This window comes from Anser anser (genome assembly GCF_964211835.1).
Source record: "Anser anser genome assembly, chromosome: 20".
Classification (NCBI taxonomy): Eukaryota; Metazoa; Chordata; class Aves; order Anseriformes; family Anatidae; genus Anser; species Anser anser.
Window position 1 is genome coordinate 9566199 of NC_139741.1, and position 18761 is coordinate 9584959.

The window sequence follows — 18761 nt, forward strand, 5'->3', positions numbered from 1 at the left end:
CCATGATTTAGGCTGTAGGGACTGTGATTTGGGCATTTAAGTGCAGCTCCCAGGTCTGTGCTGTGTTGTGGCTGACAGCAGGATGGTGCTGGGCCATCTTGTCCTCTGGGCAGGCCCAGCTGCCATCACACCCCTGCTCACTGAGGCCTTCCTTTGTCACGTCTCGGGGCTCTCGGTCTGGTGTCAGTATGCAACTCACAGCATTAGGAAGTCTGACCAAGGCCCTCAGGTGTGTGTGTCTTTCATAGGTATTTCAGAGCTCCTCTGCAACTGATTTCCAAGGGCGTTAGGTGCTCAAGTGCCTTTTGAGAACATGAGGCTATGTCTCTCTTCTCCTCATATGTGAAATGGAAGTAAGAGCACTTCATCACTCTCCTGTGTGCAGGCTGCATTAAAGACATCAAATGCTACAGGAATAAAGGGCAATAAATAACAACTTTGGCTTTTTGTTATGACACCAGCAGGGACCAGCAGCAGCAACTGGCTCTGCGTTTCAGACGTCCCCTGGGGTCAGGGTTTCTGGCTTACTTCCAGTTTTTAACAATTATTTGGTCAGTTTTACCTGTCTGGCCTTTTGTGTGTTTGATGGGAAACACAGAGGACTCCTGCTCTCCTTTTGATGTGAGCGTGTGGGTAAGCTGTGTTTGATCAATGCAGCATCGCTGTGCGCACGCTTCTGCCCTTTTAAACCAAATCCAAAAACTTATGTTACTCCACACTGTTATTGTGCTCACGTATTGTCTAAGAGAGGAACAGAGGCAAAGCTTTTCAGTTCTTGTATTTAGTGCTCTTTCTTGGCGAAGAATAGCAGGCGTCCTTTGGCTGTGCATGGTTTGAGGCAGCCTCAGATTGGATATACAGCCAGGAATCACAAAGTGTGTGCAAAACAATTCTAATATAATGACATGATAAAATAAAATGGCTAGTTAAAGGGCAAACCGTGTCAACAAATACAGGTGAAGTCAGAACAGTCTCCCTGTTGTTGGAAAGTTTTGGTTTCCTTGCAGAGGGGATGTAAATGCTCCTACTCTTGTTACATTTATACCCAGAACAATTGTCTGTTGTGCTAAGAGTGTGCTCAGGCAGCCAAGGGAATTCCTGCCTGTAACCACAGCAAAGGGAAACACCCCTGGTGTGGGGCTGCAGCTGGGGAGGCAGGTCCCTGTGCGTTTCTCAGGAAGCTCTGGCACTGCACTGGGACTGCCTGACCTGCCAGTTTTGCGACGAGGGAGCATGGAAGAGCATCTCACAAGAAAAGGATCACAAAACCATCTCTGTCCCCTAGCAAATCTGCTCTGGACACCCACTTTATCTCACAGGGATGAAAATTTCCAAAAATGGAAGATAGCAGAATGGGTAGAAAGGAGAAAAAAAGAACCGTTATTGTCAAGGCAGAGCTGGCATTAATTTGCATTTGCAGTTTCATCTCACAACTGGCTCTTGGGGGTAATGGGTTACCTGAGTCAAAACCCTATTGAGGACAGAAATTGTTTTTAATTATAATGCAGAGTAGACTGAATGGCTTGAAGGAGGTGCCCTTTTACTTCTTGTCTGCTGGAAGCAAAGCAGCATTCCGGGTGGCATCTCTACAAATATTGTGGTTTGCAGCAACGACGTGAAGCTGTTAGGTTTCTTCCATTTGAGAGCAGCAGCTATCAGTCTCCATTTGGCACTGCCTCACCTGCAGCTCTGAACTCGCTTCAGCCCCTCCCTGCCTGCTTGCTTTCCTCTGGAGGAGATTCTTTGTGACGCTCAAACTACGTGAATGGTATTTGACACCTATGCAGAGGAGATGCAGGACCAAAAAAAAGTAATCTCGGAGAGCCAGAAAATGAACCAGGTTTAGCACCAGTGGTAAAGGTTGTGACCCTCTGAAGATGTTCGTAAGTTGCAATGCTGGAAATGTCCGTTTTCTGAGCAAGGAAACAAATGTTTCATCACCAGTGGAGCAAGGACCTTCAGATCCTTACAGGAGATGTTCCAGCTTTCTGGGAAGATCTACTCCCTAAGTATTGAGGGATTCCTCTTTTGGCTGTGGGAATGCAGACACGGCCAGCCTGGATCCCAAGGGTGATGTGTTGGTCAGTGGTCACCAGTGCCAAAACCACACAAACTGAACTCTGCATGACCATGCAGTCCTGTCCAGAAAGACTTTAAAAACAGCGTGGAGTCAGAGAAAGCACTTCTTGTGACAGGAGTCATCCTTCCTAGCCAGGCTGTGGCAGATGATCAGTTCCTACTGTTTTTTCTCCCCTAGGCCAGGCAGATGTGGAGAGGACTGCCACGCTCAGTCTCCCCCTCTCCGGAGGGTTGACCAGTGGGCAGCACTGCTGTTGCCTGTAGACTTGGTGCCATTCGAGACGTCCTGCCTGGCTCCCAGCTATTACTTCCAAGGATGCAGGTCTCTCTAGGATGTCACATCCATCAAGCCCCTGCAGGTGGTTGGGACCCCTTGCAGTGTCAGAACTGAGACTAGATGTGTTCTTCAGGATCTCACATCCCTGCCTTTGTGTAGGTAATCATTTCCGCTCAGACCTTGTTGGCTCCTATGATTTTGTGACCCCATTGTGCTTGTACTGTGGAGGTTTACCTGAAGCCTTTGCTGACTAAAAGCTTAGAAGATGCGTCTGCAGTCTGAGCACACTCAAGTGTTTGGGAGAGTCAGGTTTTCTCTGCCACCAAAGACAAGAGGAACCTAGGAGAAGGATTGGGGTCCTGGCACAGGGATGTAGGAGCTGCTCTCCTGGAATAATGATGGAAAGGAGTTCACTACATGTGCAGCATCAGAGTATTTTGTGTTCTTTCATAACTGTGTGCAGCAAATGAAACATTTCATCAAGTTATTTTAATCCATTAGCAATGGATTTCAGGAAAACACCAGTAATGTATGTAACGTGCACCCAGGAGAAACAACAAATGGTTGGTTAGAGAATTTAGATTTTAATTAAGTAGATAACGTATGCTTGCATTTAGTCTTATAAATGAAAATGTATTCACTGTAGAGTAGCTGGGTTCTATTAGGTCTCCCTGAACATAAAGAGAAGGGTTGATTATTACTGATTACTGAACTATTAGAGGGTTGTGCCTTGAGCTGCTTGATTGTAGCTCTGTTTGCTTCTGTTGCTAAAAGGGCTCTTGTCTGCTACCCAGATGTGTGTGAAATAGGCAGCGTTTGGACTCAATTTGAAAATTAATTCTAGGTTACAAACCTCAGCAAATGATACAAATAATAGTGCTGGTTACTTCTCTCTGGTCATAACAGCAGGTTTACATGGCTCATGGAGGCTTGTAGCAGGGATGCTGCACATCGCTCCCACTCCCAAGAGGCCAAGGTGAATATGCAGCTAAAAGGAGGGGTCACTGCAAGAAAAGAGCTCTTGGAAGTGAAAAGCAGACTCGGAGTTCTCCCAGGGTATTCCTGTGCTCTGTGATGTCTCTTTTGCATGGCAACATCAAAAGATTACAAGCTACGCAATACATTTATAAAACTGCTTTATCTCTGGATGCCTTGTGAATGTTAATTTGATAAGCCCAGCAACATCTTAGGAGGTATCCAAACATTACAGTGATTTAGCAGTAGGGAGACTGAGGCACAGGGTTGTTAAGTGATTTACCTTTGAAGAAAGCTATGGGAGATCCCATCATAGGATGCAAATCTCCCGCCTCCAGCCACCAGCTCTGCCTCTTTAGTGTGCTATTAATCCATGCCCTTGTATGCACCAGCATGCAACCAAATGTTGTTCTTCTCTCTATTTCTGAGGTCAGTGATGATGCATTAAATAAAATGTGAGGTTTCGGGAGCTCCCATGATACACAGGACCCAGGTTTCAGAGCTGTCCCAGCCACTTTCACACTGAGAGCAGTTGGAAAGCTGGGGGCTCTGCTTCACACCCGAGGTGATCTCTTTTGGTGGGTAATTGCCTGGGGGAAGGGCTTGCCCAGGAAGATGTGCAACCAGATGATACCCAGCTGTACAAGTGGCACTTTGGGCTACACCAGATGGAAATAAGTTAGGAGAGTTTCACACTACTGTGATTTGCTGGACACCAGGCAGTGGCTTCTGGCCTTGGGAGGATGGGAAAGAAAATATATCTTATTTTCTTGAATATAATAAAATATATCTTATTTTATTAAACAAAACATATCTTATTTTTCTAGTTCAGTGTAGTTTAGGCAGACTACAACTTCTAGACCAAAGTTATCTGTTTACATGCATGTTGTTATTCTTTCTTGAGCTCTTATCATTTATCCTCATCATCTCAAATGGCATTCAGAGTTCTGCCTCTGCCATGCTTCTCCAACCGCCCAAGGAGGATCTCAGTTCCTGCCATCACCTTGAAGGATGCAGTTACCCCAGAAAATGCGTTACCAAAACTGTTATCTCAAGCAACAAACCACACATGTTCAGAGAGATTCGTCTTCCAAAGAAAGCTTGTTCACGTTTTACTTGATGGCAAAACCTGAAGGAAGTGACCATGGAAAAGTGGAAATAGTCCAAGACCTCTTCAGTCTGTGGTTCTGGCACTGTCTGAGTATCCAGAGGAATGACTTCTTAACAATTTCCATTAATGAAGGGCAAACTTCTTAAACTACTTCCATTTCTGATGGAACTCCGTTAACTTAGCTATGTTTCAGTGAATTTACTCTTTGGAGATTAATGACGTATTTGGAGCTGCAGATATTTATAAGGGACTTAGGAGAGCTGTGTCTGCTCACTTGCTCTGTAACAGGCTTAACTGGGTGCGTGAAGCGTTGACACCCCACCTCTCGGTGAGGATCGAGGCTGCAGTCAACAGAGCTGTGTTACGTCTTGGCATCTATAAAACTGGAGATATTCACCACTGGGTATGTATATGGGGCTGAGTAAGTCTAGTCTGATGGATGTTCAGTAGACATTTGCATCCTGTGATGATGACTTGTCAGCAAAATGAATACACGTAAGGAGCTCTGGAAAAGATTTTGCCTTCTCTCGTCTGTTCTTGTTGAGTATGTAGGTGAGAGCATAGCTGACCTCTGAGCTCTTCATTCAGCATGTTTCACCTTCTCTTGTATTTGTGCTCCCTGTTGGGGAAAAAAAAGTGAAAGATTTGGGGGAATGTTTGCCTCTGTGTATTTAGGATGGGGGGGGGGAGTGACTGAAATTGTTAAAAGGCTGATAGTCTCGTGAGGGGCGGCCTTTCAGGAGGGAAAGGAAAACATTGTGCAGGACAAAGGCAGCGTCTGAGCCTCTAGCTGAGCGGAGAACAAAGCCTCCACTCCTGTTACGGCATGGCTGCGCCAGGCACCATCCCTTAATAAAGTGATATAATGCCTGAAACGGACAAAAACCCAGCGGAGTGCCCGCAGTCCCTCCCGAAGGCAGCGGTACTGCCGCTGCATTGTCCGTGTGGAGCAGGCTATCGGGTGCTGGCAGGCTGGGCCTTTTGCAGCGAGGTGCCTCAGTAATAACCCACGTGCTACTTTGCAGCCATTCACCGTGATGATAATGGGGTGTATTATTCAGGCTTTTTAGCTTCTTGTAACAATGAAACCTTCCTCCTACCCTTCTCTTTCCTTCAATGCTGGCCCATGTGTCCAATCCACTTAAATAAGCCAGGAAAGTAACCATTAATGTCAAAGTTCCGTAATTAAATGCTAACTGACTCACCGCTCACTCTTGGAACATTGTACTGTAATTTTTAAAGAATATCCAAGTTGACATTAGACTTTTTAAACAGATTAATTAGTCACATTTCATTTTAAGTGGCTCTGACTTAATAGGTACTGCCAATATACAGTATGTATTTACTTAAAGCCATTATAACATAATATTTACAGGATACTTAACGTGTATTAATTACTGTATAATGAACCTTGTGACTACAATATCACCATTCTTGCATGGCTGTAAAAGTTTTATCTTGTGAGGGGGGAGGGAAATTAAAATAAATTGCATGCACATTGAATACTTATTTTTAATAGGAAACGTGCAAATTATAAGAAAATGTAAAACAGGGGCCCCAGTAAATCACAAACAGCTAACAAATGCTCTGAGACATGCTATAATGTTTTTATGAGCGTGTTTTACAACCCATTCATTACGCTGTCTGTCCTTCTGAAAGCTGGTTATTAGGCTGACTGTGCAAAGTAACATGTGCATATCTGTGCAACTAGCCATGAAATCACAACTAAGTTGATCACTTTTATTTTCCCTTTTTGTCCTGGAAGAGGTCCTGAAATCCTTGCCCCGGTACGGCGGCTCCATGACGCGTGGCAGCGCAGTTTGTGCCTTGCAGCAGAGGTGGTGCCAGGGAGCAGCATGGAGCTGGTGCAGAGGTATGTGCTCCTGGAGCAGACCTCATATACCGGGCTTGGTCTCTGTTTCCTGGGGACAAATAACGGTGGCTGGTGCAGACAGAGCTGAACTGTGGCCTCAGGTGTTCCTCAGATCTCTTGTGCCTGTGTTTCGGTGCAATCCGCCCTGGGAGCTGCTGCAGCACTGAAGGGTTTCTGTGGCTCGCTACTGCAGAAGGGATGGGAGCCTGCGAGGTGGCTCAGCGTGGCAGGAGTGTCCGCATGGGACTTGCCTGCTGGAAACGACGATAATATCATTGCTCAAGGCAAGGGGTCACTTGAGTTTGTCAGCTGAGAGGGAATATTTGCTCTGCGCTGCGTGTCAGCCGTCTGGGGGATGGCTGCAGGTTGGGCTGTCTGTCAGGGAGAGGTTAAAGGTGTACTTAAACTTGGATGCTGGAGGAAATAAATGCTCAAGGACCTCTCTGACTGCTCCTTTTTCATTATGTGTCTGATGTGCAAAATAATGGAAGCAGATAACCCTAGAGACCCTGCTGTCGACCCCGCAGACTCTTGTAAAGTGAGCACACAACACGCTGTAATAGGCACAAAGGGAAAAGCACAGGCGTTTGACAGCCAAGTAACGCTGGCGTTCTGTAATTTCCCTTCCACTGCGACATTACAAACAGCTTCATATTCAAATGGCTGCCTGTCTATGATTGTCCAATTATTCACTGCATTCTTTCTTTGATGGCACAGATGTTCTCAATTTCTTGTAGTAGTTTTTTCATCTAAAAAGTCGTTCCGCCTCAGAAATGCAAAATTCTCCACAGTTCACCAGGTTCTCTGATGGGTTTGCATAATTGGTCCTCAATTTGCCTATATTGTTTTGTAATAGAAAGCCTATGTTTAATTTCATTTTTGTAAACCTGTAGGAAGAGCAGAACATTCTGCCATTTAAGTCATTCTCCTCATTAGGATCCGAGCGGGTTGCGAACATTTAGGCTTGATTATAAGGCACAGATTGTGCTGAAAGGAACACATGCTTTCCTCTTCCATTGTTTTAAACACATTATGAAGCTGATCCAGGAAGATGTTAAACATGCTTGGCTCTCTTTGTACCTTTGTAAGAGGTGCTTAGCTCCTGGCAGGGCTAAGCTGGTAGTTTCCAGGTGTGCTGGCATGCCAGGGACAGCAGCCCAGGTCCATTTCAAGGAGGAATTGTTCAAATCATGGACGTGGGTGGCTGTATAATTTAATTTCCTGGGAAGGGACATTTTGATCATTTCTAAGTGATGGCTGGGAGGTTTTCAAGAAGGGGGTGTCACGCTTCCCCAGTGGCTCGGTTTCTTTTTGTGTAGTGGATGTCATCATAAACACACCTGTGTGGATAAACTGTTTATCAGCATTTGTGAAAGAATTTGAACTTCTTGAAAAGGGAGAGATTCATTTATATGTTGTTCTAAGATGGTATGGCAAGGTAGAGACGTGTGATACAAATGTCGGAAGTGCTACAGAACAGAGAAAGGTGTTTCTAAAACTTCCTAGGAACAACAGCAGGAAAACCCTAGCAAAACCTTGCGCCGAACGCAGCTAATGGGGAGCTCTGGGGGTGAATCTTAGCAAATCAAATCCTGGGAAATAAAAAAAGGAAATTGTAAAAGATTAGAGACTTGCCAGGGTAATTCAAAAGAGATAAAGGGATGACCCAGGGAATTACAGCTTCACAGCAATCCTGCGTAAAAGGATTAGTTTAGGGCCCCAGCAGCCAAGACGAGAGGACCAGCAGCAAAGTTGTGCTGATTATCCCAGTACCAGGTATAGTGGCACCCTTCACTGTCACAGAGAAATACCCTAAGATTTGTTTTGTCCCCTTAGGCATTTAGTGCAGAGCCATAAAAGGTTATTGCAACAGCTACTGATGCCTCCCTTGCGTGCCCAGGAATGCAGAAGCAGTGTGGAAGGCACCAGCACACGATACTGGTGTGGCCATGCTGCATACTGCTCAGCCAGGATACCCCAATTCTCCTAAGATGCTCACTGCAGTGTCCCAGAACAGCTTTAGAGAGGCTCAGCTTCCTGCAGATGCTGAAGAAAATGTCAAGTGTGGTGCTCCCCTTGCACAGCAAAGGTGGGACCTGGCAAAGCCTGAGCAAAACCTATCACCATTTAATGCTGACAGAAAAGTAACCAGCCTTACCCTGTAATGGCTAGTTCGGAGCATGCTGTGATACCAGCAGTGGGGACAGGTCTGTCCCAGTCTGGGAAAGGATCAGTCCCTTCTGGCGGGCAGTGCATGGGTCCTGGAGGGAGGCATCCTGCACCCGCTGCTGCCAGATTGTGTTCCTGAGCCAGGAGAGGCCGACTCCTACCCCCCTGATGTGCTAGGTGAAAACGAAACCCCAGGACAGCTTACCTGAACGGAACCTGCTCTCTGGCATAGCGGACCTGGAAGAAAGCAGAGGAGGACCTCGGTGACATGAAATACCAACATCTGGGAGGTCTGTACATTTGTCTCCAGCCTTGTTCCCTGTATCAGATAAACTGATGCCTCAGAAACACCCCTTGTGCTATCCATCTTAGAAGGCAGTTGCGAATAGATTTACCCAGGTACATGCATGTTCTCTGAGAAGATAACAACTGCCTCCCTCAACAATACATCAAATGGCTATGTTCTGAGATGGGAAGGCGCAGGCACTACCCAAACCTCTACATCAAAGCCCAGCAGATTTCCCCCTCGGCACTGGGATTTCCAGTCAAAGTTGCAACGAACTGACAGTTGCTTTGTGTTAGATCTCAGGTGCACTGCCCAGACACAGAGCCAAAAAGCAGGCAAGCTGTCTTGTGGGTCAGGAGGATGAGTTGGTTCACTGACAGCACACGCTTCCTCTTACGCTATTACCGATATCAAAGCCCCATACTTCTTTTGTGTTAGTTTAAAAATGAAGGGCGATGCTGCTGCTTTGTTTCACTTTCTTCTACCTTTAAATAAAAAATTTCTCTTCCAAACCTATCTGCTCTTCGGAGAAGAAATTGGATATTTTCCAGTCCCTAGCGCAACAGATAGTTTTGTAGACCAGCTCATAGAAATTCCAGCTTTGTCGTTGCAAAATGCTGGTTCGGGATCGTTTTTTCCCCAGCACAGCCCCCTTCTGAGCTTGCTGGAAAGAGCAGGGACGGAGAAGACCAGAATGTGAGTCCTTATTTCAGGACTGAGAGGCAGTCTCACAAGGCAAAAGTGAGTCCCTGGCCCCACGAATCGGTGGAGAACTTGGTGTTAGTGGTAGAAGGCAGGTCCCCAGAAGGCACCATCCCTAGAGAGCAGGTCCGATATTTTGACTATCACAACAGCTTCTTTCTCCTCACTGAAAGCTTATCACCCCACGATGGGAAGTGCGGAGTGTGAGCCTCCTGCCTCTGACTGCAGCCTCCTATCTCTGAGCAGCTTGGCCAGGGTGAGCTTGGCAGAGCCAGGCTGTGGCTCCGTGGCATCGTCCCCTTCCCTCCGCAGCATCATCCCCTTCCTGTGGCTGGGGCCCTGCTCCAGCTCCCCTCTCCCACCACAGGACCCAGCCCTGGGGCAGCAGCCCCTGCTCGGAGCCCAGGCCCTGCTCTGCCGATGTTTCTGCTGGGACGAGGGACAGCAGGAGCAGGGCTGGAGGGAGCCTCTTGCCCCCTGACCTGTCTGCTCATAGCTGGCAGAGCTCAGCAGCCCCTGCCTCGCTCAGCCAGCAGGGTCTTGTTAGCCAAATGTGACAGCTTAAGGTTTTCTTGTGAGCTGTGATGCCAATATCAAGGCAGGTTGGAGACTGGTTTACAGTTACAGTCGTTTTCACTCAGCGTTCATGTCCCCAAGGGTAGAAAGATGACGGCAATTTTCCATCTGATGACGATCTTCAGCACCAGTCTCCAAAATGCCAACTGTAATTAAAATTTGTATTTATTTTCAAGGGTAATATTCCTTATTCTCTTGTTGACAATTGCTGCTTCGAGCTCCTAGGCTTAACTAAATGGGAGCAGTTTGTCTTTAAATGGCAAGTTTCCTCTTTCCCAAGTCACTGATCTGTGGCTACACTTAGGAATGGTGCAGTTTTTAATTGCACGATCCTTTTTTTTTTTTTTTTTATCCAGTGTTTTTCTAGGCCCCTTCAATAACCAGCATTTACTAAAAATTCTGAGAGCTCAGGGGGGGAAAAAAAATCCATTCACTCTATTATTCTAGTAGCAGACGCAGTCCAAAAGCCCTTTTCTGTGACAGTGTCAATAATTGTTTAATCCATGTAAAACAAGCTGCTTGCCACGCTCACTCCGTTGAGAAAACAGCAGCCTGTGTTCTCTGGCCATCAAAGACAACTCAAAAACCTCCCGGGTGTGCAGTCACAGCTCCGTGACGCTGCGGTGGCACCGCGCGAATGGGATGGAGCCGCGTGTGGCACACCACGGACTGCAGTGTGCGTGGCTGTCGGGTCTGATACAGCCCCTGAGGCTTGATTATAGCCAATAACCAGCAGGAAAAACTAAGATGAATGCATTGTGTTGAAGATTCTGGAGTGCTCATTTAGGCGTCCGGGGAGGAATGCCGGCGGTAGGCACTGCGGGCAGCGTGTTGGCAGACCCCGCTGCTCCTGTTAAGGTGAGCGGTGCTCAGCTGATGGATGGGTTCATGCGAGCTGCCTGGCTTTGGATCAGGCATCACGTCTGCAGAGGGCTCAAGGTAAACAAGCACTAAGGCATCAAGAGACTTTTCCATGTGAGGTGGGTAACCCAGCCTGGGCACGGCCAGCAAAGTGGGAAGTAGGAGGGTGTTAGAGGCACCGTGGGCACAAGCGGCTCAGGTATATGCACTGTAATTCAGCCCAACTAGAATTATAGAATCATTCAGGTAGGAAAAGACCTCTAAGACCATCTAGTCCAACCTTTAACCTCGTGCTGACATGTCCACCACTAAGCCATGCTGCTAAGTTCTACACCTACACGTTCCTTGACGACCTCCAGGACAGCTTACCTCTCTATACCCTTTTATATATTATATATTATATATTATATATTATATATTATATATTATATATTATATATATAATTATATTATATATATATATTATATAATATATATTATATATTTTATATATTATATATGTATATAATATATATATTATATATATTATATATATATATTTTATATATATATATTTATTTATTTATTTTATACCCTTATACCTTACCTCCTCTATACCCTTTTGGTATAGAAATTTCCCCTAATATCTGACCTAAACCTCCCCTGGTGCAACTTGAGGCCATTTCCCCTCATCTTAATACTTGACTGCTGCTCCTGCAGCTTGTGCAGGGTGGTACATGAGCACTTGTTGGATGTGCGAGTGTTGCCGCGGGAAGCTGGGGCCGTGCCTGGTTTGTGTCCTCCCTTCCAGATTTTTGTAGGCTTTCTGGCAGAAAAGTTTCCTTACCAAATCACTGGAGTTTGCATAGTATTTGGTGTTAGAGTGATTAGGTGATAGTATTAAATGAGTCCACAAGCAAAACTGTGATCTTGACCTGGTCACAGCCGTGGTCCACATAAAGCATCAACTCATTGGCCCTCCGGGGTGACTTGGGTCAGAAACCCAGGAAACCCTCTGCAACAGCTTAGGGAGAGGGGGTCAGGGTGGCAGGAGGGAGCACTGCAGCTCCTGCAGCTCCTGCCCATGTGCGGGGCTTTGCAGACCCGGGCTTTGGGCTTGCAGGACCCCGTGGGGAGTGCCCTGTAGGGCAGTCATCCCAACAGATCAAACCTCCCATGTGCTACCTCTGCCTTACCCTCCTCCTGATGAAGCAGCCCCAGTCCACACGGAAAGCTGCGCCTTGTTTTGGGGTAATCCTGGCACACACCTCCCTGCAGCAGCGGGATAGGCACGCTCGCTTTGGAGCTTGGTTTTGTTCCAGCAGTTGCCAGTCTCAGTCCCTCTGCTTTGGTTAACTGAGCAAACACCAGATGCAGGGAGACTTGGCCCATCTGGTTTAGGAATTTTTTTACAAACCCTAAGCCTTGCTCCCCAGCCTGATGTGGTTTGGGTTGGAAGACCGGCCAAATGCATGTATGGCCTTGTGGCTGCCAGCTGAGATGAAGGAACGGAGCAGCTGGGTTTCGCTTTGGCCTTCTTGAAGCCATGCTTGAGCAGATCAGAGCCTGTGAAGGGATAAAGCAGCTCACGGCAGGCACGGTGGAATTACAAATCCACGCTCTTGCACCAGAAAGCCTGGGCAGTTGTGATTTGGATGGCGCGTGACCAGGTCCAGTGCTCCCCACCCTGGAGCTGGCTGTTGAAATCCTTCAGAGGCACCAAGCGACCGTCACATCTGCACCACCAAGGGACAGCACGTGTTCTGCACAGGCTTTGTGGGGATGTGATGCTGATGTTTGCTCTGTTTCTGGTTCCGTCGCTGAGTCCCTGTGTAATCTTGGCCAAATCACTTCACCCCCTGAGCCTGTTTTCCATTTGTAGCTGGGATTAGCAGTACTTTCCTCTCCTATTCTGACGCTGGGCTCAGAATAAGAAATTACTCCTGTTTTGCATATAAACGGCATGCATTTTGCATGCAGTCAGGCCTTATCTTACACGAGATGTCTGATGTCTCAGATTATAAAGGATAAATACCAATAACCGTAAGGATGTATTTTCTTGAAGTCTGTGCATACTGATGTGAGTAACAGGGCTGCTCAATGCTCTCCAAAATTTCATTAGAGTGGTTTCCAGTGGCTTCCAAACCTTTTCTTCTCTGTCTTACTGCACATTATGCACAATGTGGGGCACCAAGCATGAAAAATATGCAGCCTAAACTGAATTACCTTATTTCTTCTGATCTCATGTAGTCAGGAGATGCCACACTTCCAATTCAGGAGTAAATTAGAGCCTGCTTTCCTTTGTAAGTGTATCATGAGCTTTATTGTTTAATATTAAAGCTGCGTTGTGAAAAGTGGCCCATAAATGGCTAATAAAAGCAGAGTTTACAGCTTGTAAAGTGCATCAGGACTTTACCCTGGTTTGCCTAGGGAGATTTATGTTTGTGTTCACTGTCTGGGGTTTAAGAACTGACAGTATTTTTTCTTTTTGGACCCATTAAAAATAATGGTGTGGACAAACATCGCTCCTGATTAACTGTGTCATATCACGGCCAGGTGTTGCCAGGAGGAAGAAGAGCTCTTCAGCGCTGCTCCTTCGCTAGTGTTGGTCTGAGGATGCAGCATGGCCACGGAAGCACTGCAGAGGGCTCGCCGCAGGTTGTGGCACTGCAGAGAGCACTCTGCTTTTCTGCCCAGCAAAAAACCTCAGCCACATGTAGATAGTCAGTGACTGGAAGCAGAAGCTAATCAAACTCTTGTAACCACCAAAACCCTACAGTGTAAAATTCTCAAGGTTTTTTTGCACTGTGACTTCGGGCTTTGGTGAGAGTTTTTACTACTCTGGGCATTTATAGCTTTTAATTTGTACAAGTCCAGTTCTCAGGCTCTGATAAGGGCCTGTAGGATGCTCACTGTAAGTGAAGTAACATGGAAGGAATTGCCCTTGCAGATACTTTGGTGAGATTTTTCGAGATAAATAAAAGGACTTGTTGTTATACCCCAGATTGCTACCAAGCCCGTTATATGCAGCAGTATGAAAAGCCGTCATACAGTGATTTACTGGGAACTAATGTCTGCTCTTTAATTACAAAATCTGCTTTAAGGTTTCTGTTTCCTTCTTTCCCTCTCTGAGACGCATGTAAAGCCGTGCAGGCACCAGCATGCAGCCTGAGCACATACGCCGCTAGCTCATAAGAGGTGACCCCATCCACTGTCTTTGCCCTCATAACAGTTCATTATATTGTCCAGCATTTTTGAGCCAGAGTAAGTGAGATTTATAGGTTGCCTGGGGATAATCATTTCAAGAAAAAAGATCAATGATATGCAAGCCAGTGGAGAAAGCAGCAAGTTCCAATAGCTGCCTTGTTAGAAGGCATCAAACATCTTCATAAACTATTTAAAGGTAGAAATGATCATTAACCTTTGCTGTAGCCAATTACATTCACAACAGTGGATGCCATTTAACATGAATCAGGGTGACACCCAGTTCGGGTGTGCAGGAGTACAGAAGTGCAGGCGCTTTCGAGTCGTTTGTACACCGGGTCTGTCCCGGAGGAGGCGCTGAGCAAGCAAGCCGAACAAACAAAGGCTCACTGCTCCCCGTAAATGGGTGCTCTGGCCTTCCTTTGCCTTGGCTTGCAGCTGTGTGGCCTCACAGCCACCTCGGATGAACAGCCACGGATTTCTTTTCTACCTCCCTTAGTTAATTATTACTATTTTTAATACGGTGTGAAAGCCTTTCATTTTTCCTACGGGAGAAACCGTGACCCAGATTCTCCACGCAGAGGTGGGAGAGGAGCAGCCTGCTCTGGCTCGGCTTCTTTCCTTGAAGCCAGCTCGAGGAGCTGATGTCCCCGTCCCCGTCCCTGTCTGAGACGTTGGCAGCTCTGCAACGCGTCCCGCTCTGCCTTAAGCAGTCGTGGCACTTGCTGCTGCGTTCTGAGCGGGATCTGCTGCTGACAATTGCAATCCCGCCTCTTTCGCTCCCGGCCTCTCTGATGCTGAATCAATGACATTTTTCCTAAGCTGCCTACATTTGGTGTTTTACTGCCGACTGCATGTGGCCCTCTCATTTTAATTACTTCTGCTGTGTCTAGCGCTATATGCTCTATAATGTTTCAGAGACTGCTTGCAATTAAAATAAAAAATAAGTAATACATTACAGGTTACAACCCAGTCAATCTCCGTGCATTGTAATTCACAGCAGCTTTATATGCCGAGCTTTCGAAGTGGCTTGTAGCCCACGTCATAATAATGAAACCCTGAGACACAGAGGAAAAGCGAGGGAGGGATATTGTCTTCCTAGGTTCCTGAAAGGCATCATTTCCTGATGGTTGCTTTATTTTTCCAGTTCCTTTGCTCTTGAAAGAGAATGTCAACATACTTAACTTTTCGTCTCCTGGTTTCCAGGGGACGGAATGCAATCAGTCTGCTTGCTGGGGAGGGGCTGTGGTTGCACCGAGCGATCTCAGCTGTGCGTTACTGATGCTTGGGGCACTTTATCACACTGAGGCATTAGGAAGTTTTCTAACCGCTCTAATGGGCTTTGGACCAGGTCAGAAGGGACTAATCAGATACACGTTAGAGTATTCTGGCTTCACGTCAACAAAACACTTAAGCATGTGCTTAATTTTAAGCACTGCAATAGTTCTGCCCACGAAGAACGTGGACAAAATGTCGTCCAGTCATCCTGCTGAATAATCCTAACAATTATTTCTCATTGTTGGTTTTTTTCTCAGTCCTTCTTTCTTCCCGCAAACTCTTTTAGGCAGCCTCAAAAAGAGAACATAGAAAAGCTGAAATGAAACAACTCATGCAGGGAAGCACAAGCAACGTGGGGAATTTTTGTTTAGAAATCCAAGCAGCAGATTTCCATTATTGTAAATACTGGCTGAATTCACTTGTGACACACAACATTTAATTTACATGTAAAATGACAAATTAAAATCCAAATTTCCCCATGTTGTTCTCTGAATGGAATACAACGTGACAAACTGAAAAATGCCTCGGCTCTGCCCCAGTGGCACTGCAGGTCTGGCTGTGCTGCAGCCTTCCTGTGATGTGGCGGAGCCACACATCTGTATCTTAGATCATTCTTGTAGCCTTTGTTGGTGTCTTTTCTGGTTCTGTTATCTCCTTTTTGGAAATGGGAAGGTCACAGCAGCACATGGTATTGAAGACAGGCATGAGTGGTGGTATCTGCATTTTGTGATAGCTGAAGGAAAGCGGTAAGCTTGTTCAGCAAAGAAACTTGTGTATACTCTGGGTCTGCTGTGTTGTGTGGTGGAAACAACCACTTGGCTCTACACCAGCATGGACATTTCACACTGGTTGTAGAAGTTTCCCTGGTCCAGTGACTGTCAGCTCCGTGGTCGTGGTTCATTACCACCTCTACTACTCACCACCTGATTACTGCAGCCTTGGGAATCCTCTCATGTTGCAGCTGAAAAATAGCCAAAACATGGATAATGCTTATAGCTGCACTACCCTCAAATCATCTTGCTTTTATGTTTTACAGTCTGCAGCATGGCGGCACACGAGAATGCCCTATCACAGCTGTAGCAGTTTGCTTGTGACTATGGCAAGTTCAGGGCACGAAGAGGTGCCACTGTTCATTTGTGGTAGCAGCAAACAGCATCAGCCCAGCTGACACTTGCATCCGTGAGCTCTTTCCTCAGTAGGAATTCACAAAACAATTGCTTAATCTTTTCTGACACTCTTTTGGTGTTTAAACAAAAACCTACTGGCTTGTTCCCATTCCCAGACACTGTGATGTAGCAACCTGGAGAATTAAACTCCTGATGAACTCCTTTGTTTTAAGTGATTGCAGCAGAACATAACAGAGAGTAGTTTTAACTAGGCTAAATGAAACTTAAGTTTTCTGAATGATGCTGATATCTTTTTTAAACAGACATCAATAGCAGTTGCCTGCTGCCCTCCAAGGCAAGCCCAGATGAACTGCTCACAACGCAGAAAACCCAAGTGCTCTCTGCTGAACTGAAATCTGTCTTCTGGGGGCTGAACTCCTATCCTGACCCTTGGCTCACTGCAGTCAGTAGGAGGTCTTCCCATGGCACGGGATGGGGCGTCCTGAACATCTCCCCTGGAGCAGGAGGAACTGAGAAACCTCGGCACCACAGTCATGGGACTGTCATGGGCTAGATCAGCCCTAGAAGAGAAAGAAGACAACCCACAGAGCACAGATGAAGCTGCACATCTCAGTATACCTGGTTTCCCGGTATTCCTCAAACCAGACTTCTCCAAAAAGCTCAGGAGAAATCACACGACATGCTAAGGAGCCATGCGGAGTTACGTTCCAGGCTGAGGACCCCCACACTCCCCTGTAAACCAGGGCTGACACGCTTTGCTCTCTACCCAACCCTGTGCATAGAGTTTATGATTTCTCAGGGCAGCAGTGACAGCAAGGGGCAGCTTGGTGTCAAGTGTGTCTCAGGACTGCAAACCCTCGTCTCAGGCTGAGGGCTTCAGAGCAGGAGGAGGTGAACAGGAGCCGCACCTCTCTGATGACCTTAACGTTCAGCTGTGCTCACATTCACAAGCCCCAGGCTTCTGCTAAGCAACCCAAATGCTCCTCCTGAGGCTGTATGTTGAGCCACGCTCCCACCGCAGCCATCTTGAACAGCAAATACAGTTTGGGGTTGCTTTGTTCCGCTTCATTGCTGCTGATACCAAATGCCAGCACTAGGCACAGGGGGTGCTGCAGGGATGCTGAAGGAAGGATTCTGGAGGTAGCATGCTCACAAAAAGACAGTGAATGCATTTTGAGGAAATAAAAAAAAGGTCTAGTGAACAGTGCCTAGCCTGGAAATGATCTTCCAAAGCAGGCAAGGTGGGAAGGGAGGAGTGGCAGTGCTGTAAATGAGGGCATTTGAGCTCCCATTCTGCATGCAGAAGTATTGATCCAGCAATGGAGAGCAATGCAGATGTTGCTTCCCAGCGTAAAGGACCATGACAGTGCAGCCCAGGGACAGCATTTCAGAAGGCGCACCACACTGCTGGCAGCCCCAGGGGAGATGGCTGTGGCCACCAAGGATGTGGCACTGCACGACGTGGGGTGGGAGCAGCACGGCTCAGGGGCTGCGAGCAGCACGAGCTCTGCCTTCGCCCTCTGCGCTGCAGCTCCTGCCAGAGGCAGCAGTAAAATGCCATCGATCGCAGGTGGGAGAAAATCAGACAAATGCCGAGGCCCTTTGGAAACCCTGCCAGTTCTCCCAGGACTCCTCCAGCATTGCTTTGTCAGAGGTTTCTGTCTGCTTCTCATTCCTCTCCATGCAGTCCTGGTGGGGCTGGTCTTCCAACAAGCTCCGCTGTCAGAGCCACAGCTTTTTAGAAGGAGCCTGTGGGCTGTTGGCATCCCTTGAGCCTTTTTCTCCCCGTGACCTCCCTCTGCTCTCCCCTCAGCCTTTCATCGCCTGTCCTCCCCAGGGCTTGCCCCGCTCCGACAACAACACAAGAAGCCATGAGCTGGCAAAGTCACGGCAGGAAGATCGACCTCACACACACGGATCTGCATCAACGAAATCCCAAAGCAGCCACTACCCAGAAGAGCAAGATCCTGAAGCCCCCTGGTCCTGGGACAGGAAACCTGTCTCTTCCAGCTGCTCCCTCCAGACTGGGTGCTTGCATGGACTCAGCGCCGCCCACCCGGATCTCCCCCACACCCTGACTGATGCCCATGCTGCCTACTCAGTGCTGAGGCATCCTGAAAGAAGGATGTTTCAATGGCAACATCCATTTATAAACTTAGGATGAGGAACAAGCCCTCGAAGCAGAGCTGGGGGGAGCTTCCTGGCAGGAGGAGAGGCAGAAGCCGAGCCTGCAGCAAGCTGCCCTGCGAGGCTGGGCTGGGCCT

At 47.2% G+C, this 18761-nt stretch overlaps 1 protein-coding gene across 2 annotated transcripts in view; it reads left to right on the forward strand.

Annotated features, from left to right (window-relative positions):
• The window catches only part of LOC310884554 (uncharacterized protein), a 465563-nt gene that overhangs the window by 345401 nt on the left and 101401 nt on the right, over positions 1-18761 (forward strand). Inside the window, exons 3-4 of one of the 2 annotated variants that reach the window (XM_083806497.1) lie at positions 6208-6315; positions 13445-15015. In XM_083806497.1, coding sequence (XP_083662623.1) covers positions 6208-6315; positions 13445-13491 — 155 coding nt within the window. In that variant the 3' untranslated portion in view covers positions 13492-15015. Of the gene's footprint in view, positions 1-6207; positions 6316-13444; positions 15016-18761 lie in introns of those variants that run through there. The other variant, XM_083806495.1, reaches the window with a different exon arrangement.